Raw genomic sequence first — 23,957 nt, 5'->3', positions numbered from 1 at the left:
GAAATAATTATGCTCGTATATACAAGCACATATATATGTTTGTACAACTATTAGAAATACCCTTTTTCACAGTATTCCCTATTATATTTTTCTTATGGAGAAAGTTATTTCAATTAGTATGGTTGGAATAAAAGCAATTATTTTAACAAATGTAAAAACTGATAAGGTCAATGTTATTAGCCTTTTAAGCAATATTTTTGTTTTGATTAGCTACAGAACAAATCACAGTTGTCCAATGACTAAACTCAGTTAATGCAATTAACTTAGTTAAGCCTTTAAATTGTCTAGCAAAATAACTAGTAAAATATTATATACTATCATGATGGCAAAGACAAAAGAAAATATAATTTATACACAATATAATGTGTCTACAATTTAAATAATATTTTTAATAATATAATATAGACTAGAGGAGGTCTGTGTTTTTAATTACCTGCAGTACTTTGATGAAGGACAGTAGACAGTCCTGCAGCGCTCTCTGGTGGTCAGAGTTGAAAACCAGCGGCTGCAGGAGCTCCAACACAGCCAGAACATCAGTGAAGAAGCCCAGGTGATTCTGCTGCCTGATCTCCTGAAGGTTTAGATGGATGCGACCATGCAGGAGAGCAGCAATCATGGGCAGATGTCTGGAAAACACAGACAGGTCTTTTACACACTAAGAAGATTACACAATTATGCATCTTCACATATAAGAACACAATTATTTTGGTAAATTGCTCCTTTTATAATATTTTTAGAATTATTAATATACCATAGGACCACAGCGTCACATAATAAGCAATACAGAATTTAATTAATTAATAATTGCACAATTAACAATGGAATTACTAATTAGTTTAAAAATCTATAATAAAATATACTTGCAAACTTATTCCCAATTTGATATTTTAATGGACAACAAATGTTGTTTTTTTATTATTATTATATGAAGTAACTAGTTTTAACTGTCCAGTAATAAACTGTTTTGCAAAAACATAAAACACCAAGTAAATACACAATGCATAAACAAATTGAAGAATAAAAAGTAACATTTTGAATTGCAATTTGAAAAGAGAAGTAAATTACGAATTTAAATACAAATAATAATAAATACAATCAACAAATTGTCCCTTTGTTTTTTCTTTTCTTTTAGATTTATTTGGTAATTTAGCCAAATATTTGGTCATTTAGCCAATTAAATTTATGCCGTATTCTTCACATCAGATGTGAAAATATTACTCAAATAAAATATTTTTTTTGCTGAAAAATTAGTTTCACCCATTATTAGTATGTTTGATTATGTAAGTATAAAGTTTTGAATAAAAAAAAAATATATATTAATATTAATATTTTAATTTACAAACACATCTGTATGATCATTGCTCTCTGATTCCAGTTAGCGATCACTTCACAGGCAGGTTTTCCCCCCTAAATGCCACAACACCACAACTGGTTGTAAAAAGCAACACAAAATTACAGATTTAAATTTCTGGAGGAAAAAAAAAAGAATTTTATGTTAATATTAGAGGTTACTTTTTTATTTTTTTATCTTTTTAAGGTCACGTAAACTAACACTTTCTTATTAAATCAAAACTGTACTTTAGACCAGTGTTGGGTGAGTCACTTAAAAAAAAGTAATTAATTATCAATTACGTAACTACATTTGTATTTAAATTATGTCTGAAAAGCAACTTAGTTACTCAATAAGTAATTAAATTTCTTACTAAAACTCCACATAAATCTTAATGCATTGACTATAGAAATAAAAGTTTATAAAAATTTGAGGTAAACGGCCAAAAAAATGAACACTTAAAAATTAAACTAAATATATATCGAAACATAAAACATTTCAAAGTAATGCCACTATACATATATTAGCATAAACTTTTAAAGCATTCAATTGTTTCTTAAAAGTGCAGTTTTTGGAAAAATAAAACCTTGTTTAGTTGAAAATTTGAGGTATTATGCAAAATATCTGAACAACAAAAATACATTTACTATTACTCTGCTTCTCTGAATTTACATTGCCACTAATGTTGTAACGGATCACAAATCACGCGGTTTGGATCACACTATGATCGAGTCACGGATCAAACCATTTTTCGGATCAGCAAAAAAGAGAGGAAACAAATACCATTTGCTTTCCATTTATACAAAAATATTACTGCTAAAAAACATTGATTTTAACAAACAGAACTTAGAACCTGTAATTTTAATAAAATCAAGAAAGAACCTGCTGAAAAAAAAGAAAATATTCAATATGAAACATGATCTAATGCTAAATATAGAAATCTTGTACAACAGATTATATTTAGTTTCAAGTAATGATTTAACAACTCACACATAAAACATGTTTGGTGGAAAAAAAATTTTCAGGTGGATAATTTTTGAAAAGCTATAGTGACAATTTTGATGGTAGTAACCACCTTTTGGTTAAACAATGTAATTACTACAACATTCAAGTTCAACATTCAACAGTCAAGTTCCATTAACCTGCGATTTTAATCTTAACCATAAACATTAGTGTTTATATCTGAGCTATAGACTGTTCTCCTAGTACTTCTGTCTTATTTAAATGTTTGTAACTAACTGAAAACATGTAAAAACTGAATCTCTCTCGATCAAACGCAGATTGAATGCAGCGCTTCGAAGGATTAGGAAACATATGCAAATCATTATGATTTATCATTCATGTTATGCAGGATTGAGTTGAGATCACAATCTTTTAATGTTTAATTGTGCAGCTTTGCACTTAATGCATTAATGCAGGCTAAACAAACAGTGACAGAAACCACCTTTAATTAATTACCTAGGAAAGCATTTAGGTCCCACCACAACTTTTTCTGTCATCATTATATTTTACAAGGAAGCCAAAAAGCTTTTATACACGTGATTTGAGAATTATTAGCACCCCTGAATTATTAGCCCCATTTATTTTTTCCACAATTTCTGTTTAACAGAGAGATTTTTTTTCAACACATTTCTAAACATAATAGTTTTTATTACTCATTTCTAACACGTGATTTATTTTATCTTTGCCATGGTGACAGTAAATACTATTTCACTAGATATTTTTTCAAGACACTTCTATAAAGCTTAAAGTCACATTTAAAGGCTTAACTAGGTTAATTAGTGTAGACTGGGCAGTAGTTCTGTAGACTATCAAAAAAATATAGCTTAAAGGGGCTAATAATTTTGACCTTAAAATGGCTTTTAAAAAATTTAAAACTGCTTTTATTCTTGCTGAAATAAAACAGATAAGACTTTGTCCAGAAGAAAAAAACATTATCAGACATACTGTGAATATTTCCTTGCTCTGTTAAACATCAATTGGGAAATATTTAAAAAGAATAATAATTAAAAGGGGGCTAATAATTCTGATTTCAACTGTATATAATACTGTTGAATCTATGCCCTGTATTTAAGCCAAGTATATTATAAGTCACAGCAAATAAATAACCTAAAAATGAAAATAACCCTTTACTTTTTCAGCAGAAAATTAATTTAATTACAGTAACTAGTGATATTGTAACTAATTACACCGAACACTACCCCAGACACGGATATAACCACTTGCTACAACTATCCAACATGACCTATAGAAAGCCATTACTGTTTATTCATATATTATAAATCCCACATACGAGTACAACCCATAACCACACATTCAACAGTTTGTTGGACTGAACAGAAAGCTGTGATGCGTGTTGTGCAAACCTGAGCAGGAGCACTGGGTGAGAGACAGCAAGTTTCCTGCAGGCCAGATTGGCATCAGACACACGGTTTTCAGCTGATTTGGAGTCTCCAGTGTCAGCCAGCAGAGTGATGAGCCGATGCACAAGGACGTCCAACTGAATATGCGGATACACACACACATAGAGAGAGAAAGAAAACAAGCAGAGTATTAATAATCTGTGCAGTGCTATTAACAGGAGGTGTCAGTCTCTGCAGCCGGTACCTTGCATGTGCTGCCGTCTGCTGCCCCCTCGCCACTCAGTGTGGCCTCTGGTAGGCGGATGTGTTGGATGACCTCCGGGAAGTGCAGATAGATCTGAAGCAGCAGCGTCTGACACTTCTTACTCATTATACTGTAAACAGCACACAAACAATAAATAACTACTTAAACTGCCAATAAAAAGCTAAGAAGAGCCTGTTCTGATTCTCTAAATCTTTTTATATTAAATCAGCATCAGGAGTTTAGGTTAAAAATATGAGGAACATGTACAACGCAGCGACTGGTTAACATTTTATTGCAGTTTTTTTAAACCCACTTTTGGGTTCACCAGGTCACATTAGTGGGTCTAGTGGTGTAACAAATGAGTTTTAAAGCATCAATAAATAAATAAATAAATAAACAGTTTATGAACTATATAGACACTGGTCTAACTGTTTAGTTTGGTTGTGATTATCATGCCATCAATTCGGTTCAATTCGATATCTCAGAGCATCACGGTGCATTGACGATGTTTTTATATACACAATATAATATTTTATTTTACAGCACAGGAATTCTTGTGTTAAAATAGATAAATATATTTATATATTATTTGCAATACAATTTTGTCCTTTAAAACAAGCAGTAAGATATATGAACTGTACCTTTAACAACTCAAGTACATGCACAGAACAATATGAGCAAGTATAGCAAATAAACAAATGTAAATACCCTGCTCACTTTCTGATCATTGTCTATCTAGTTCTTACACCCCTAATGCTCTGGCGCTGTTCACCGATTAGTGACACTGCTAAACGGCAGCAGCGATCATAGCTGATCCATGATAGACGTAGAGGAGAAAACTAAAGTATTACTTTAACAGCCTAGAGGAGAGGAAAAGTTACCTCACGCCAGTAGGTTAAATGTCCACAGTGAGAGAGTGAGAGAGACAAAAATTGAGTTTACTTTCTTTTTCTTAAAGAAAAAGCAATCACTCACAGTGAATTTTGCAGAGTTTCTTTGTTTTTCTGTGGTTGGAGCATTTTAATTGCTCGCTTTTAATTACTTCCCAAAGAGGGAAGAAATCACTTTCGCGAATGCTCACGCTCAATCTGCCCAGTTGGTGGAATGAACTCCCTAACTGCATCAGAACGGCAGAGTCACTCGCTATTTTCAAGAAAAGACTAAAAACTCAACTATTTAGTCTCCACTTCACTTCCTAATCTGCAATTGCCTGAATATCACACTACCTGTACCCAAAAAAAATAAATAAATAAATAAAAATACTAATACTACTAATACTTCCCTTCTTAGACTTTACAGACCTGAAACTTGCCTATAGCACTTATTCATTGTTGCTCCTAGTTGTGTAAATTGCTTCCTTGTCCTCATTTGTAAGTCGCTTTGGATAAAAGCGTCTGCTAAATGACTAAATGTAAAAATGTAAATGTAATAAATTATTATTATTATTATTATTATTATTATTATCATTATTGTTATTATTACACATTTTGAGCAACAAAGCATAAACTATTAAAATTATAATCAATATAATTACAAATAATTATTTATAATTAAAAAACGCAACTTTTTCCACAAAGTATTGTCCTTTATGCAAAAACTATACACTTTGACAGTAAAAAAAATGTCAGATTACCACAGTTTAACTTGAAAAACCGGCCAATATCAAAACAGACTGCACAATAATAAGAAGAGCACAGTCATTACAGCTCACCCAATCAAGCGAAAGCTTTTTACACCGACAACTTTGTTGCTTAATTGTGGTTTATGCCTGCTAATCCGCTGTTGTGCTCAAAAGCAACAGATACGGAGAGAATGCCAAACAAGCACACGAATGTTTATCCCACCAAACACGCGCTTTACACGCCAGCATTACCCGGGCCCATTCTCAACCAAAAGACAGCTTAGCTTGACTTAAAAACATCGTATTTCTGTAGCAATTTTTTTTTTGGTCTGACCTTGTCCAAAGTTTTCTCCCCCTCATTAAGAGGGTTTATTAACCCAAGGCAGATTCATGAAAGGAAGGCACAAAGAGGCCAGTTCTGATCTTTCTGACAGCCTCGGTCTGAGCTGCGACTCACAACAGAAGCCAGAGGAAGAGCCGGAGCCTTAATCCTCACGCATTCATTATACTACACTGAGCTCTTTCTGCTAGATCACAGCTTCAGCTGCCTCTCATTTCACACCACAAGAGCTAATTACAGCTCCTCCTGCTATTGTGCCTGATGTGGGGCATTTCTGCTGTAAGCAAACCGACGATGGTGATATCGCACGCGTTTATCAGTGTCTTTAAGGAGGAAGTTCAGTGCGCTGGCTTTGTTATGGTGGTGAGTGTGATTGAGTGTATGGTAATATGGTTCAAATGCTGACCTCTGTCTGACACTGTTTTGATGCGATTAATATTGTTTTTTGTAATGGAAAATATATTTAGTTGCTCTATTTTTATAAAAAATAAAACTTTTTAACAGTCTTCTAATAGTCCTCCTGACTTTGTATATGGCATCTTGAATACATAAGTTTATTTAAACATATTTACTTAATTAGAATCATCATCAAAGTTTCTAGCGAAGAATTTCTTTCAGTGCCACCTTTGTCCTCTTCCCCTACAGGTATTATTGTTTTTGTATTTTTGTATTTTTTAATTTTTTGTATAGATTGTGTATAATTTACCTTTTGTTGTTATTTGTTGTCATCTATATTATTATTATTCTTTATTATAACTATTTTCTGTTTATCTTTGACTTTGTATAATAAATTATTCTTTTTTTGGCAGTATTTTGGTTGATGCAGGGTTTTCTCTTCCTTCCGCAATACACACAATTGTCACAATATAAATGTTACATACTTCAGTCCATAGATTAACATTGTGAAGTCATAACAATAATATTTTTTCATATTGTAATGATTACAATGAGCAATATCACATGCCTTTACGAGGACGCAGACAAAACAGCTTTGTGAGAAAGTAGCAATCTTGTAAGTACAATGTTTAAATTTTTGCATTTTACTTAGTGACATTTTTTATTTTTAGGTTGGACTCATTATCATTAGTTTTTGAAAAGTGTTTTGTATTGTTTTTCATCAAACATTTGCCCTGAAGTTCTAAATAGCGCAAGAAATATTATCATTTATGAATGAGTACAGTTCTGAGTGTATACTTTAAAATGCAAAAAAGAAAAGTCCTTTAAATGTAGTCAGTACACTACCTGACAAAACTGGCCTATCCAAGTTTTAGGAACAATTCATTATAACTTGACTTCTAGTTGATCATTTGGTATCAGTAGTAGCTTTTATGAAAGGCAAAGGCCTCTAGATTATGCTTATTTTACCAAAATAAAATATGATCATGCCTTGATTTTTTAATTATTTAATTTGGACGGTAAGGTCTGACTTAGATGTACAGTATAGAGTATTAAGTCATGGTGCAGTGGAAAAAATAATTAGTATTGTGTATGACTCTCATGAGCTTGGAGGACTGCATCCATACATTTCTTCAGTGACTCAAATAACTTATTAATAAAGTCATCTGGAATGACAATGAAAGCGTTCTTGCAGGACTCCCAGAGTTCATCAAGATTCTTTGGATTCACCTTTAACGCCTCCTCCTTCATCTTACCTCAGACATGCTCAAAAACATTCATGTCTGGTGACTGGGCTGGCTTTCAGGAAGGCTAAAGGGGATGTGGAGGCTAAAGTATGAGAAGTAGCGCTATCCTGCTGAAGAATTTCCCCTCTCCTGTGGTTTGTAATGTAATGGGCAGCACAACTGTCTTGATACCTTAGGCTCAGCAGATCTCTCCCACGAACCCCCCTACTAAATGTAACCCCAAACAATGATTTTTCTTTCACCAAACTTGACAGATTTCTGTCAGAATCTTAGATCGAATGTCAGAATCGAGTTAGAGTAGGTCTTCTGCAGTATTTGTGATGATTGGGATGCAGTTCAACAAATCTGCCACTTTTCCAAATGATCAACTAGAAGTAAAGTTATTATTTGTTGCTCTTACAACTGGGATCAGTGACAAGACTTTTGTCAGGTAGTTTACATATAAGCTATCAATTGATTGAATTTACCGAAATATTACTATATTGTGATATATACTGATATCAGGATATGATGATTTATATCGTGATATGAGATTTTTGTCGTATCGCCTAGCCCTAAGTCAGACGTTTCACTGGTGACGAGTAATCTATCCACATTTAATTGGCTACTGCGATCAACAGAAACGTGTGATTGGTTATAACGTTCAACATTGCAATATAAATAAATAATAATAACTAATAAGAAGCAACCTTTGGACATCAGAATATAGTTTTGCAAATTGACACTTTCCACGTTAAACTTGAATCATGACAGTCATAATAGATTAGTAACTGTGCAGGGGTACTTTTTTCCTCTTATCTTGTATTTACGGGGTATTTTAGTTAAAGCTACATCTTAGCTCCCTTAATTTTCAACCTGCTTTACAACAAAATTAAAATTTGTGGTCATTTTCTGAGACAAAACAAATTTAGTGACCAGCTTTGTAACTAAGAGCTAGCAACAATCTCCAGCAAATCAATCTGAGTATTCATACTCAGCAGAAGTAATAGATTAATCGTGTGCTTTTCGATTCTTTTTTAAAATAATAATAATTTCAACCTGGTACTCATCTCGCATACTATTTTCCACCTTACTATATATTAGTGAGTTCGGTTGGAGGAAATGTCTGTACATTACGCAGTTTAAGATAAAAAGAACAGGAAAAAAAAAACAGGAAGTGGAATTAAAAATCTATACAGAATGGATCTGCATTACCCATTCTGCACCATTATACAGTGCTTTAAATGCATATGTAAAATCACTAGATTGTGGTTATTAATACAGCTGTGTTTAATAAATAGATTCTGCATTGATTTGGAGATTTTCTAACTGCTTCGCTATTCTCTCTTGAATAGACTCTGATCTCAGTTTTTAAGCGCAGATGGAGCGGTATGCTTTATGAACAGCCATACTCGACTTGCATCCAATTCCTTACAAATATGATAAGCTAAGGGAATTTATAAGTTATAGTTTCCATTTTAAGTTTGCAACATGTTTGAAAAAGTTGATTCTAATGCATGAGTTTTTGTTGCATTTACATGGTGTTGACCAGCAGGTGTCCCTACCACATGGTGTTTCAAATGCTTCAAAACAGTGAATCATTTTGCAAAGCAATTGATTCAATTGTTTTTAAACCTTTAAAATATTTAGTTCCTTCAATCCCTATTAAAAATTAGCCTAGTGCGCCATCTGCTGTTAAAAAAATAACAACCGCAAAATCAATTCAAGATGGAAAGATGATGCATTTTGATGCAAAGTGACAGCTCAGCGAATGTATGAATGAAAACAGATTCAGTGTGAAGAGATTCGCTTAATGGTATGATTTAAAGGGAGAAAATGTAATGCCACATGCAGACTCAAAGGGTGTACCTGTCTCCCCACTTCTTCACGCAGCTGATGAGGTACTCGGAGACCCTCTTGACATTGTCCAGGTCTGAGTGCAGACAGCTGTGCAGGAGTGGCAGTCGGGACTGGAGAAGAGAGCAGGAGACCGGGTCCAGAGCGCTCTTGGAGGAGCCAGAGTCCCGGCAGCTCAGCTCCGACTCAGACAGGATGAGATCCACCAGACTGATGAGCTCCTCAGAGCTTAGCTTTAAAACAAACTGCTCTGTGCGCTTCTGCAGATACACAAATACACATTTTACACAAGCAAAAGAGAGAATACACGTTTTGATTATACATTTAATGTTTAACACTGTAAAGTTGTCTGCTTAATGAGCAATATACGGATTGAAGTGCTTTATAAATCAATCTTACATTGTTTTGGTTGCATATTTTAGGTATTAAGGCTTTGCAATGAGAATATATAGGAAATAGTCACCCGGTCAATACCAAGGAATTAAAATTTTCACTCAGGCATTTTCTTGATTGCATTAACACTGTCACTAGGAACTTTACTTTTTTGTTATTGTTGTTTTTTTTTTTATCCTGTCAAATATGTTTATAATAAACGGTCTGAAAAACAATAAAAGTGAATTGTAAATTGAAATGTAGGTTATTCTAGACCTTTTGTGCAAAACAAATTGGTTAAAATCAAATGATATTATAACATTGTAACATTACAATCTTAAGAGAAAAAATAATGCTTTATAAAGCAAAAGTTAAGGCAAACTTTTTGATTATAATAGTTTACAGTTATTGATTTACTTGTCACATTACAATTTAAAAGCAAAAATAATGTGTTTATAGCAAATGTTAAGGCAAACATTTGTGACTACTGGAACTGCTTTATAGTTATGGCTTTCATAAAAAAACAGGATATTGTAAGTTTACATTTGTACATTTAAAATCCAATAACCAAACATTCAACCAAATGTAAATTGATGTCACAATAAATGCAATCTGACTTTTTTGGTGCTTGTTCTGTCATAGTTTATGAAGTTTAACAGAAAAAAATGCTATTAGTATATCAAAGTCATGTGTATCAAACAATTGTGTATAAATATAAGAGAGCGATGGATGGATGGGAGGATGGATGGATGGGTGGGTGGATGGATGGACGGATGCATGGGTGGATTAGATGGATTGGATGGATGGCAAGAAAACATTAATATATAAATATATAATTATATTATAATATATTATAATTATATAAATATAATTAATACCCTTAATACATAATGATAATAACTATAACCATACCTGAGGTGTCTTCTGATCTCGCCCCTGCCAGATGCGGGGAATGTGACTGCAGGCCCACAAGAAGTCCAGAGCTGAGGTCGGGTCGAGTCTGGAGATGAGATGAAACAGAGTTACACACTCTGCAGGTGTGAGAATGAAATGCAGCAAGTGTGTTTGCTAAAGAGAGCAGCTGCTGACCTCTGCTCTCTGTGTTTGTTGAGCAAAGAGCTGATGCATTGATGTAACGTGCTCCAGTTGGACTGATGCGTGAGGAGGGCCAGCAGGTATGGCCTGTATGAAGGAGCCACACTCACACCACTGCTTTTAGCCTATAGACAAAAATAAGAAACTTTATACTCAAATTTTACAGACACGTCACATCTGTTTGGTATTTCAGTTTCCTTGATTTAAGAACAAATTTTCCCATTTATCATCATTATATTCTTCTTAAACAAATGACTGAATTTCAAATTCTTTAAGATAAGCAGAAGTCTATATATATATATATATATATATATATATATATATATATATATATATATATATATATATATATATATATATATATATATATATATATATATATATATATATATATATATATATATATATATATATATATATATATATATATATTTTTGTAGTCATAATTTTCTATAAACATTTTTGTTTATTGGAGAGTATTTTTTTCAACACATTTCTAAACATAATTTTCTAATAACTGATTTATTTTATCTTTGCCATAATGACAGTAAATAATATTTGACTAGATATTTTTCAAGACACTTCTATAAAGCTTAAAGTGACATTAAAAGGCTTAACTAGGTTAATTAGGTTAAATAGGCAGGTTAGGGTAATTTGGCAAGTTATTGTATAACAATGCTTCGTTCTGTAGACTATCAAAAAAAGAATACCTTAAAAGGGCTAATAATTTTTACCTTAAAATTAGAGGAAAATATGTCTAATTAAATTATTGTAAAACAGATGCATTTATGTACTTTTGACAAAATAATTAAACATTTGGAACGAAAACTTCACACTTAAATTAAATAAAGGAACCACTGCTGTCTATGGGGAGGGAGGGAGGGAGGGAGGGAGGGAGATCTCTATCTTTAGTCTAATCTTAATTTGTGTTCTGAAGATGAATTAAGGTGTTAGAAGTTTGGAACAACTATGAGGGAAAAGTACAGAAACAATAACAGAATCTCCACTTTTTGGCTGAACTAACCCTTGAATTTTAGAAAGTTTTGTCACCAAATACAAAACTAGTAAATCCTATGAAAACCAGGATACAATGTACTGTATCATTTATTGTTGCTGGACTGGACTATAAGTGTAAAATCAAATAAATAAATTAATAAATAAATAGTCATACCAACATAATCAGTTTAGATCGGTTTACCTTGTTTTGAGCAAAAAGCAGCTTCTGCTGAAGATCTGAGCATACAGAGGTCACCTCAGGGTCAAGCAACTCCAGCCAGTCAACCAAAAGCCCTGAACATGAGCCAGGCTTCTTTGACTCAGTGCTATCAGGGAGAGAACACACACACACACAGCAGTAAACAAATTAGAAAACACACTTTTTCTAGCAAATAAATAACACATTTACTAAATTTGTTAATTGCCATCAATGCTTCTATATTTGCCTGATCAAAAATAAAGTAAACCAGGGGTGTAGTGGACATGGTTAACATTCTTAATCACCTGTTTCTAAATAGTCTGTCTCTAAAAGTGCGGGGGACGTATTCCCCTCTCCCCGTCCCCGTCCCCCCCGGTTGCTACGCCCCTGCAGTAAACTAAGAAGTAATGTGGTCAAATAATAATACAATTTAAAATAATAGTTTTAAATTTTTTTAATAAGGAGCAAAGTACCACAGGTGGGTTGACACCTATTGTTTTTGTTGGCGTTCCTTTTACTATTATTGTTATTCCCTCTTCTGTTTCTTCCATCAAATTTAAATGGCAGCCCATATAACCATATGAGGGAAAGTTGTATAATTTGGCACAATGATAGAGGGCAGTCTCAACATTAACCACGCAAAGAGTTCCTCACATTCATACGGTATAGAACGTACTTTTATAACGGCCAAGTAGTACATTTAAATTTAAATGCAGAACTAACTGAGTAGTAGGTGGTTTCGGACAGAGCCTTGTTGTGTTATGACAACAATGCTCTGAGAATATCTGCAGCGCTTTTTTTTTTAATTATAACTTCTCAATCGTTTGTCACAAATTCATAAAATTGGTCTCTTTACATACAGCGAAGCGTGCCAAGTGCGACAATGTCACATTTTGTCGATCGGCTATTACATACTTAAAGGGTTTTTAAAAACTTTGTTTCACTTTGTCTGATGCTCTATACTAACCATGTTGATTTTAGACTGCTTTGCCCATTCTACCTCTGGAATGCTTTGCTCATTCCGGCTGTGAACTGCTTGGCCCCCAAATTGCTGCTTGTATGTATATATATATATATATATATATATATATATATATATATATATATATATATATATATATATATATATATATATATATATATATATATATATATATATATATATATATATATATATATATATATACACACTAGGGATGTAACGGTATTGTAAATACCGTCATACCGCAATATTAATTTTTTTCGATATTACCGTAGTCGCATGACTCGATAAAACTATAGGTCTTCTGAGAAAATTTACTCAGGCGAATGAAGCGAACGGGAGGTAGCGGAAACTACAATTCCCAGGCTTGGCCATCATCCTTTGCGGTCTGTTGTCACTACAGATCCAGTAATGCGGAAATGGAGTGTGCTGCTAGAAGCGGGGATGAAAAAGAGCTGGAAATGATCGAACGTAAATCGGGTGTTGTCGCCGCACGCGTACTGAATAGCGGTGTTGTCGCACGCGTTCTGATCAGCTGTGTTGTCGCGCGCAAAATGAATAGCGGTGTTGTCGCGCGCGTTCTGATCAGCTGTGTTGTCACGCACGTACTGTAAAGCTGGGAGGGGGGGTTGAGCGCGCATACTCAAGAGCGGTGTTGTCGCGCGCCTACTGAAGGGCGGGACGGAGGTTGTGTCGCGTCGCGGGGGCACTTTTGATTATTTTGGAAGGGCACTTTCTATCCATTTTCTATACTAAAAAGGGCATGTGCACTGCACAGGTTGAGCCCTATGTGTGCACGTGCCTGCAAGTTGGGGAATACGACTAATAACAGTGATGGGGACTGCAGAAACACAGCACACTGTTCAGATTGATGCAGACATTGACTTGTACTGCAAAGAGACCTCTATCTCACTCATGGTTTGTCCTCTCAAGTGGGGGAAAGACAATGCACAACGTTACCCACTGCTGTCAACCTGGGCCAAGTCATATCTCTCTGTCCCAGAAACATCAGTCCAAAATGAGAGGGGTTTTTTTTCTGTTGCAGGGGACATTGTAAATACCCAGAGATACCAGCTTTTACCAGATTATATTTAAATGATAATTTTCCTTAAAACCCATCTCTATCTAAGTGAGTGAGTAAAGGATTAAATGTTGAATGTGGTGAGTTTTCAACAATACCAAATTGAAACTTTATTTTTTTTACATGGTTTAATATTTTTTTTGTTATTAAAATTGAAGTTCCTGTTTCAAAGCTTACAGATAGATGGCTAATTTGTAAGTCATTGACACTTTTGGCACTTTTTTGGAGTATTTTCATAAGTTTTGTTTTTTCCTGTAAATGATTCAATAAATACCGTACCATGACATTCATACCGAGGTATCACCGTACCGTGAAATTCTGATACCGTTACATCCCTAATATATACACATCATTTTTTTTAGATAATTTATTCCAGTGATGGCAAAGCTACATTTTCAGCATCAATACTAGCGTAATAAGTTCTTCTTTTAGAAATCACACTAATATGCTGATTTGGTGCTCAGGAAAAATATCTGGTTATTTACAAGAACAGGATTCTTTGATGAATATAGTGTTTTTTTAAAAAACATTTAACATTAATTTTACATTACATATTTCTTTACTATCATTTTTTGATCAGTTAAAAGCATTCTTGTTGCCTGCAATTGCAATTACTTATTACTTGTCAATTTCTTCTAAAGATATAGCAATGCATAGTAATGGATGTCTGCATCCATAATTTATATGGCGTGTTAAGTGTTTGGGTCATTTTATTCATTCATTATTTATTTATTGCCATGTCAAGTGTTTGGCTCAAATGTAAGTTTTAATATACTGGTTAAACTACCGATGACATTTCTTACACATTTGAAATAAAAATGTTGTCATCAAAACAACAAATATAAAAAAACAGAGATGTATTACACTTCAGAAGAGTCCAGCAACAAGTATTTGGCCGAATAATTCTGACTTTCAATCACAACATCTACAAAAAAAAATTGCTCTCAATGACTATATTGTTATTTGAAACTTTGAAGATTTTTTATAGAATATTACAAATATTGGCCCTGATTTTACTCAAAAACATACCCACTAAATCCAGCAAATTCTAATAGTGGTATCTTAATAGTTTCCATAACTATGTTTGATATCACATTCTCATTTGAATAAACACAGTTGTGTTCTGTCACTGTAGAGTAATACTAATAAGTAATGTAATAAGTAATAGATTTTTCCCTCAATAAGACGACTAACAAGGAACACATTTCTAACTAGCTGTTCATGAAGGGATACTAGAGATTTCGTGTAGTGCTATAAAGCCAAAAACAAGTTGAGATCACTACATATGATGTGATGATTTGATCTCACTGTTCCTTACTATGGTAACTTTGGCAGTTCAACAAGTACCATAAAAAAGTGTAAATGCAATTTTACTGTGTGTTCCTTCCCCACCTAGAAACAGTAACAGCAGCACACAGTAAGGACATCTCATCGTGACTCATCATGATCTTACATTTTGGAATCCAGCTCTACTTTCACCCCGCGCTCCTCTGTTTCCTGAAGCAGGAGAGAGATAACCATGGCGACGGGGCCCGCTGTGCTTCCTGGGCTTCCGGTCTCTGTCCCGATGCTCATAAGCAGAGACAGCAACTCCTCCAGATATGGAGACTTCACCTCCATGAGGCCCTGCAACACTAAGACACACAGGGTTTTAGTTTTATATTGTTTGCACTCCTGAAACATACACACAGGCCAAAAAAATAAAAAAAGGAAAAGAAACAAAGAAAAGAAAAACAGCATCCCAGCCAATCCCACAGTATAAAAATGAAAACAACTACTTTGTCAATTTTTAGCAGTCATTACTCCAGTTTTTAGTGTCACAAGAAGTTTCAAAAATAATTCTTAAATGCTGATTAAGAAATCATGTTAAAATCATGCTGAATAATATTATTTAGTATTATATTTATATTTTGTATACATATTTATACAACAATTATGTCTGGTTCTTGAATCTGATTGGCTGATAGCCGTGTAATCTGCCAATAACAGCGCTCGTACTGCCTCTTCCCCCTTCACCCTTGTGTATTACTCTGTCCACATACACCAACAAGCAGAGGCAACATAATGTACTTTTGAGGTTTTTTTAGTCGAGAACGTAGTTATTTAGATTATTTATTTATAAGGATAGTGCCTATTTTAAATATTTATAATTTCTGAGAGATGGCGGCCATTAGCCTGTCATTGAGCAGAGCAAAGAAGGTTGACGTTGTCCATGATGGTGACAAAAACCGTATAATAAGTCCTTAGAGGAGGAAAAATACAGTGTCATTTTAAACTAAAGCTGACCAAATCATTATAAAACAGGTAAGTGACTAAGTCGATCTCTCTCTCTCTTTTATGCTGTAGTGCTGTATTTATACCATAGTAATTGTAGTGTGTTGAGTGTGAGATGGGACTAATCTTAAAGTCTTAAAACCGGATATAGGCATCTGTTTCCAATGAATCTCCTGATTTCGCTACTGCAGACTAGTTCAGTAAACAGAAAGAAGAGATACCTGCATGTGTTTAGCATTTCTTCTATCTGTGTTTACGTTGCTTTTTCTGGGTTAATTATTGTGAGATCCTGATTGCAACAGAAATACTAGGAAATCTTAGTAGACTGATGGTATTTCACGCCGTTCAGCCTTATAATCTTAAAATGTCAGCCAAATCACTTGTTTTGTCATCACTTTAGGCATTACGCTAAAGAATCATTCAAACACTAGCTTTAAAGTAATGTGTGTGATTGAGCAACTGCTGTATTGACATCAGCTGCAGATGTGAATGAGTGGCGCAAAAAAGTAGTTCCTCTTACAAAAGGATTTTGAGACTCTCCATGTTGGATTTTCTTTTTTATATATATGATTTTGCTGTTGAACTGTTGTATAAACGCAATATCACACTCGAAGCTCACTATAATGATAATATTTATTATTATTACAGTAATAATAATAATTATTAAAATAATAATTATTATGAATTATATAATATTATATAGTAATTATAATATATATCAAATTATATAGTAGCAGTGCAATTTGGCTGTATATCGTCACGGGTGGGACACTAAGGCACACCTGCGGCCTCATGACAATGCACGCCTCCCACCAGTGCCAATATACAGCCACATCGCACTGCTACTCGTGTGGTATTGCTCATATTTATATAATTAACAATAATAATAATAATAATAATAATAATAATAATTATTATTATTATTATAGAAGTAATATATTCATATTATTATTCTATAATACATATAATTTTATAATGTTTTTTATTTATTATTTTTACTTTTTTAGGATTTGTTGATGAACAGCCTTCTTTTTAATGCTATGCCAGTTTTTTTTTTTTTTGCTTGTGCTCAAAGAATTCATTTATTTTCTTTTCAGCTTAGTCACTTTATTAATTTGAGGTTGCCACAGTGGAATGAACCGTCAACTTATACATTTTACTCAGAAGATGCCCTTCCGGCTGCAACCCATCACTGGGAAACATCCATACACACTCATTTACACTCTTACACTACAGACAATTTAGCTTACCCAATTCATCTACACTAGATGTCTTTGGACTGTGGGGGAAACCGTAGCACCAGGAGGAAAGCCACGCCATTATGAGGAGAAAATGCAAACTCCACAAAGAAATGCCAACCGACCCAGTCGAGGCTCGAACCAGTGACCTTCTTGCTGTGAGGCGATTGTGCTACCTACTGCGTCACCATGACGGCCAAAGACAGAATTAAGCTTTGTTATATCCTCCCAAAAATTAAATGTTTACGATTTTTTTTTCCTTAAAACTTCACAACTTTTCAAAAATGTATCAGCAAATGTTCCTTGCAGTGGTAGAAGAATTACAGTCTAATGAAAAATAATTAATGAATAGTGAATTTAATCCAGATAGCAGCAAATGATGTGGCATCATTCTAAGACCGATCAAAAATCTCGCATAAATGATTATTTTGAGTATATTGTTGTTTAAAGTTTCACTAAGCAATATTTTAAAAATACTTTTGACTCCTGTGTTGGACCGAATCACCAAATACACTTTCAGCCAATCAGCGGTAAGGGGCGTGTCTATTACCAATAGTGAAGATTGGGCTAGATAGGGGCTAGGTCATGTTGAGTTATGTGCGCATTTGTTTTGGAGCTTTCAAATATCAACATAGTTTGTCAAAATTTGCTTAGTACATCTTTATATTTACTGATCCCATTCTGCATGTTTTTTTTCTGATTATATATTTAGAGTTGATCTCAAGTCTGTAAAAAATACAGAGCATTTCTTTCATGAACACAAGATCCAAAAACAGAAACACACACAGGCCGGAAAAAGAAAAAGAAAAACAGCACCGTAGCCAACCCCACACTGCAAAAATGAGAACTACCACACGCTTTGCTTCTGAGTAAGCCAGTCTCTTTAGGCCTCCAGCCTCGCCACATTAACTTTCATGAGGATGTATGTTTGAAAAGGCCGTTCGAGCTGTCGCTGGGCGTAAACAAGCCCTGCAGTGGATGTGTGGCCAGCCCAGTGTGTGGCTGTTTTTGTTTTGGTGAGGTTTCAGAGCGGAATGTTCAAATCATAAAGAGAAACACATTAAGGATGGCGGCAGGAGTGATGGTGCATGAGTCAAACGCTGCCCTACGGAGAGACTGACTAATGCTGGCAAACACTTTGACACCAACACACACACAGACTCACACACTTATGCTTACGTTGGCCTCAGCCTGCCACAACACATACTTTCCATAGCATACATTGTTGCAGAAAAACACCATGTGGTTCCTAGAGGAGCTACAATTAACATCATATACAAATAAGTGCTGTGTAATATAGGCCACAAAATATTCAAATGATTATATAATATTGTTTACAAATAATGGTTTCCTTTTTTTTACAATAAGGTTAATGTACTTACTTACATGAACTTATATTTGTTAATGAATTTTAATTTCGACATCTGCTAATGCATTATTAACATCCAATGGTGTGTTAATGGTCAGAACTCTTCCACTGTGTTAATGTAGGATTTCCCACAGGATATTGTGAGACTGCATTAAAAGGAATACAAATATTCAATGTATTATTCGAATTAATTATAATTAAAATTCAAAAATCAATGAAATCATAAGCAAAATATGCCTCAAATCTATTTCCAGAGCCTTTTTTAAAATGTATTATTATATCTGATTAATTAATTTATTATTTTCAAATTCATATTTATTAAGATTGTTTGTTTTTTCAAGTTTAAAATATAAAACTTAAGCAATAAAATAAAATCCCTGTGTTTATTTAATTTAGAAAATTTTAATTTATTTCAAATTTATTGTAAATTTATTTAGAACGAACAACTTGTTTAGGTGCACTTTCTCAGAAGAGAGAATGATTAAATGTACGCCAGTACGTAGAGTGTAGGTAGTCTATAATGGTTTCTTAAATGCATTCAACCACAAGTGTTTAAACTACAATCTAATTGTATCTCAATGCCAGGTACAAACAACTTTATCTGTGTGATTCCACAAACATGCTGATTTGCATTATCACTGGTAACAGGTAATGCTTGAATTTTCCTAAGACGCATCAATTACATCAGGTTTCCACTTTTTTCTTGTGCTTGAATGGTAAATATACCTCCTATGAGTTGTCAGTCACGACAATGGCCCAAATTTGAGTTTGACACCCTTGCTGTAAGTAGTCAAAACTATATTTCCTGGTGAAAAAAATCCCACTAAAATACCTTTTCTGATGAGTTCAGGTTCAGCATTGCACTTTTCTCCAGCTCTCAGAGAAGCAATAATGCCCCTCACTGCCACTTCAGAGTCCCGTCTGTAAGCTAGCGCTTCAGCCAAATGCAGAAATCCTGTACGAACTGATGACACAAGACAGAATCAAACACACTAGCAGAGCATATATTCTGCTGACTGCATTTATTTCACATGTTTTCCCTATTTCTCTGTCGTCATTTGGATTACACGCTAGTAAAAGTGATCTGTATGGCTAAGAATCAGGATCGGGAGCTGCTCACCATCTGTGATGCGATGTTTGTGAGAGTACTGCGCTGCCAGAGACTTCAGGAGGCTGTGGAGAGGACCCGTGTCTACCGCCGAGTTCTCCAACCACGTTAACATTTGCACAACGGCGTTAAAGAACAGTGATGAGAAGCCAACGTCCTGAGAAACCGACCTCTGATTGAGAAAAACAGAAGTAGAGAGTAAGCAAAAGCAAACAACAATAGATTCCAGATTTCAACCCAAAGATGTGAACTTACTTTATACTGTAAAAATTAAATATTGCATAAAACATCTACAAACAAAAGTGTTTCTATCGCATGTGTTAAAGAGAACAAAAATCAATGCTTCTGAAGAAACTGGCATGATGTATGATTGATAAATTAATTGGTTTTGCAAATTCAGAAACCGCTTTATCTTTATTCTTCATAGTAAGTTAGTAGTAGCTCAGGGGTGCGTTTCCGAAAACCATCGTTAGCCAACAAAGGTCGCAAGTTGTATCCTTACAAACATAGTTTGTTGATTTGCCGTTTCCCAAATCCGCCGTTCCAACAAATATTTGCAAACTGTGTCGCAAACTTCTATGCTTGCAACTAAACCTCTGGAGCTGTAGTTAGAAACATAGTTCCTGGCTGTGTTCTATTAGTTATCCCTCCTATGCCCTATTAGTTTAGAACATTCTTACATTTAAACTTGGAATTATAAAAAAAGCATTAGAGTCATCACTCTTACAGGTAATTTGCTTTCAATGTATTTTTACATATCTGTTTTAGAGATCTTCATGTTTACAATTGCGCTCCCTTAGCAGTGCACTTTGAAAACATTGATGTCATTTTGAAAACAGCAGTGGTTTATGACCAAAGCTATAGGTGACCTATTTTTTAAAAGAGAAATTTACCTTACATCTCCAAAGCTTGTGAAAACAAAAAATGTAGCATACGTTAATTGTTAAAATTTATAGTAGGTTAATTATGAAGTATCTGTACTGTATATGACATGGCATGGGCCAGTTGGTTAGAACATTTCTGCAGTGGTGTGCATGTGTCAAATTGTAAAAGAAAACTTAAAAAAAAAAAATAATAATAATTAAATTAATTATATATACATATACATATACATAATTATACATATATTAATAGGCGAGGCAGTGGCGCAGTAGGTAGTGGTGTCGCCTCAGAGCAAGAAGGTCGCTGGGTTGCTGGTTCGAACCTCGGCTCAGTTGGCGTTTCTGTGTGGAGTTTGCATTTTCTCCCTGCCTTCGCATGCGCCGGGTGCGCCGGTTTCCCCCACAGTCCAAAGACATGCGGTACAGATAAATTGGGTAGGCTAAATTGTCCGTAGCGTATGAGTGTGTGTGTGGATGTTTCCCAGAGTTGGGTTGCGGCTGGAAGGGCATCCGCTGCGTAAAAACTTGCTGGATAAGTTGGCGGCGGTTCATTCCGCTGTGGCGACCCCGGATTAATAAAGGGACTAAGCCGACAAGAAAATGAATGAATGAATAATAATAATAATAATAATCGTCATCATCATAAAAATTATTAATATTATTATTAAAATAGATTTTTTTTCATTTCCTAATAAATAATAAATATTAAATTAAATTTTCTAATAGATAGTCTATTTATTATTAATTAATTTATTTATATGATATATATCATATTTATATGATATTAGAATATGTGTTAGCTTTTACAAGTGATTTTATGTTAATTTAGAATAAAATATGTAATTCAGTTAATATATAAAAAGAGTGCATGTTTTTACCGAAACTAATATTGGATTTTTTTTAACGTGTGTGCGTGTAAAACAAAATAATTTGCACAAATAAATGATGGAGTTCTTCTTTAAAGAAGCTCTAACCACCCTGCTTAGAGCATGATTATGGATGTCTGATGTTATAACTAACGTGGTTCAAACGATGGATCTGTGACAGAGAAACTTCGGGTTTTGGGAAATACTCGACACTACATCGTTCTTTTATCATAGTACTATGATAGTTCAGCCGCGAGTTAAGTCGTGGTTTGGGAAATGTATCCCATATGTAGAACGTACCAAGTAACGTAGAAAGCAGCGTCAGTGCACCAAGATATCCAATTGAACCGAATTGATGGCATTATAATCGTAACCGAACCAAACCGTGAGACCAGTGTAGGTTCACACCCCTACTAAGAAGTACATAAAAATAGATGGATGGAAAACAATGTTGGTGCTGATAGTGAGTGTGTAGGAATGATTAGCTTTAGTGCCTGGTAAAGATGCAGCTGGCGCAGTAGAGGGCAGGAGATAGTATGGCTGTGGTGCATTGCCATGACCAGGGCTCCAGCATGGCCAGAGTTGAGAAGAGCTGCTAAAGCTTGAAGGAGTCTTCCAGCAGCTCCACCCGGCTGGATGTGACCCTGGCGTGCCCGCAGCACCTCCTGAGCCAGAGTCTGCTGCAGAGCTAATGATAATGGCCGGACGGGGGGTGGAGGCCAGTGGGGGTCCACCTTCAGAGGGAAGAGCTGAATATAGAAAAAAAAATACATGATTTATTAATGACTAGATATGCCATCAATATAATCAGACATGGAGTTCTAAACCTAAAAGATCCACAATAGATTTCAAAGAGCTCATGACTTTTTTAGTTGTCTGAGTGTCTAAGTATAAATCGATTTTTACTTACATATTTGATCTAATAAAATATTTACAACGAGGAAAATCCAATTCATAAAATGTATATAAATGCAACTTTATGCAAACATAAATATTAAATATAAAATGTATTCAGAAATATAAATGTAATTATAAATATTTAAATAATTGTATTGATTTATTTATTTATTGAGGACTACACAGCCACAATATGGGTAATGCTCCATTTTTATTCAGTGTAATCTATCCAAAAATGAAACAGCAATTATTCTGCACTGTATAATATTAGAATATATAACATAATTAGAACTAACAGTTAATCTTTATACTTTAATGATTATTATGTACTTTAATTATTAAATAGTCTTGCTTTTTAAAATAATGGTCAATTGACAATTTGCTAAATCTTATGAATTGCTTTTAAATCAAATTCAGGAAGTTTGAGGAAGCATCCTATTTTTGGTGGAATGGGTTTTCAAAGGAGGAGAGGAATTTCAGAAATTTGTGGCTTTATGATGAATCAAAATCGTATGGGTTTGGAACAACATGAAAGTGAGTAAACAACCAAATTGGTTGACCATTCTTTTAAAACCAACTCAGTACTTCTGGAACATTCTACAAATTCAGTGCAATACAATAATGATATTTTGATGCACTGCAAAGCCTTAAACCATGTCATCACAGTCATTACGTTCTGAGCTATCTGGAAATTACGGCTGAACAATATATCATTTTAGCATCTATATCGCAATGTGATCATTCGTAATAGTCACATAGCAAAATTTGCCATGTTATGCAATGATATGCAATGTGTTTTTGAGGCCTGTGACTGTATAATGACTTTTTAAAAGAATTCATGCATTAAGAAATTGTACAGTTTGTAACTTTAATAACGATTAATTTTACTGAATTATTTTTATTATTCATTTACTGTACCTGAATACAGTACAGCATTTTTTTCCTTAATGTATTTATCTACACTCACCGGACACTTTATTAGGTACACCTGTCCAACTGCTTGTTAACGCAAATTTCTAATCAGCCAATCACATGGCAGCAACTCCATGCATTTAGGAATGTAGACATGGTCAAGATGATCTGCTGCAGTTCCAATAGAGCATCAGAATGGGACTTTGACCGTGGCATGGTTGTTGGTGCCAGACGGGCTGGTCTGAGTATTTCAGAAACTGCTGATCTACTGGGATTTTCACGCACAACCATCTCTAGGGTTTACAGAGAA

At 34.3% G+C, this 23,957-nt stretch overlaps 1 protein-coding gene across 2 annotated transcripts in view; it reads right to left on the bottom strand.

Moving 5' to 3' along the window:
* Positions 1-23,957, bottom strand: part of ints1 (integrator complex subunit 1) — a 63,459-nt gene that overhangs the window by 8,179 nt on the left and 31,323 nt on the right. For both annotated transcript variants that reach the window (XM_087244898.1, XM_087244897.1), the window contains exons 31-41: positions 22,333-22,587; positions 20,104-20,263; positions 19,816-19,947; positions 15,556-15,736; positions 12,043-12,166; positions 10,839-10,969; positions 10,662-10,749; positions 9,390-9,637; positions 3,938-4,067; positions 3,697-3,830; positions 434-626 (exon numbers count right to left, since the gene is read on the bottom strand). In XM_087244898.1, coding sequence (XP_087101024.1) covers positions 434-626; positions 3,697-3,830; positions 3,938-4,067; positions 9,390-9,637; positions 10,662-10,749; positions 10,839-10,969; positions 12,043-12,166; positions 15,556-15,736; positions 19,816-19,947; positions 20,104-20,263; positions 22,333-22,587 — 1,776 coding nt within the window. The remainder of the gene's footprint in view (positions 1-433; positions 627-3,696; positions 3,831-3,937; positions 4,068-9,389; positions 9,638-10,661; positions 10,750-10,838; positions 10,970-12,042; positions 12,167-15,555; positions 15,737-19,815; positions 19,948-20,103; positions 20,264-22,332; positions 22,588-23,957) is intronic.

This window comes from Danio rerio, chromosome 3 (genome assembly GCF_052040795.2).
Source record: "Danio rerio strain M-AB ecotype USA chromosome 3, GRCz13ab, whole genome shotgun sequence".
NCBI classification, from domain to species: Eukaryota; Metazoa; Chordata; class Actinopteri; order Cypriniformes; family Danionidae; genus Danio; species Danio rerio.
Note: the sequence above shows the minus strand (reverse complement) of the source record. Positions and strands in the feature narration are given on the sequence as shown.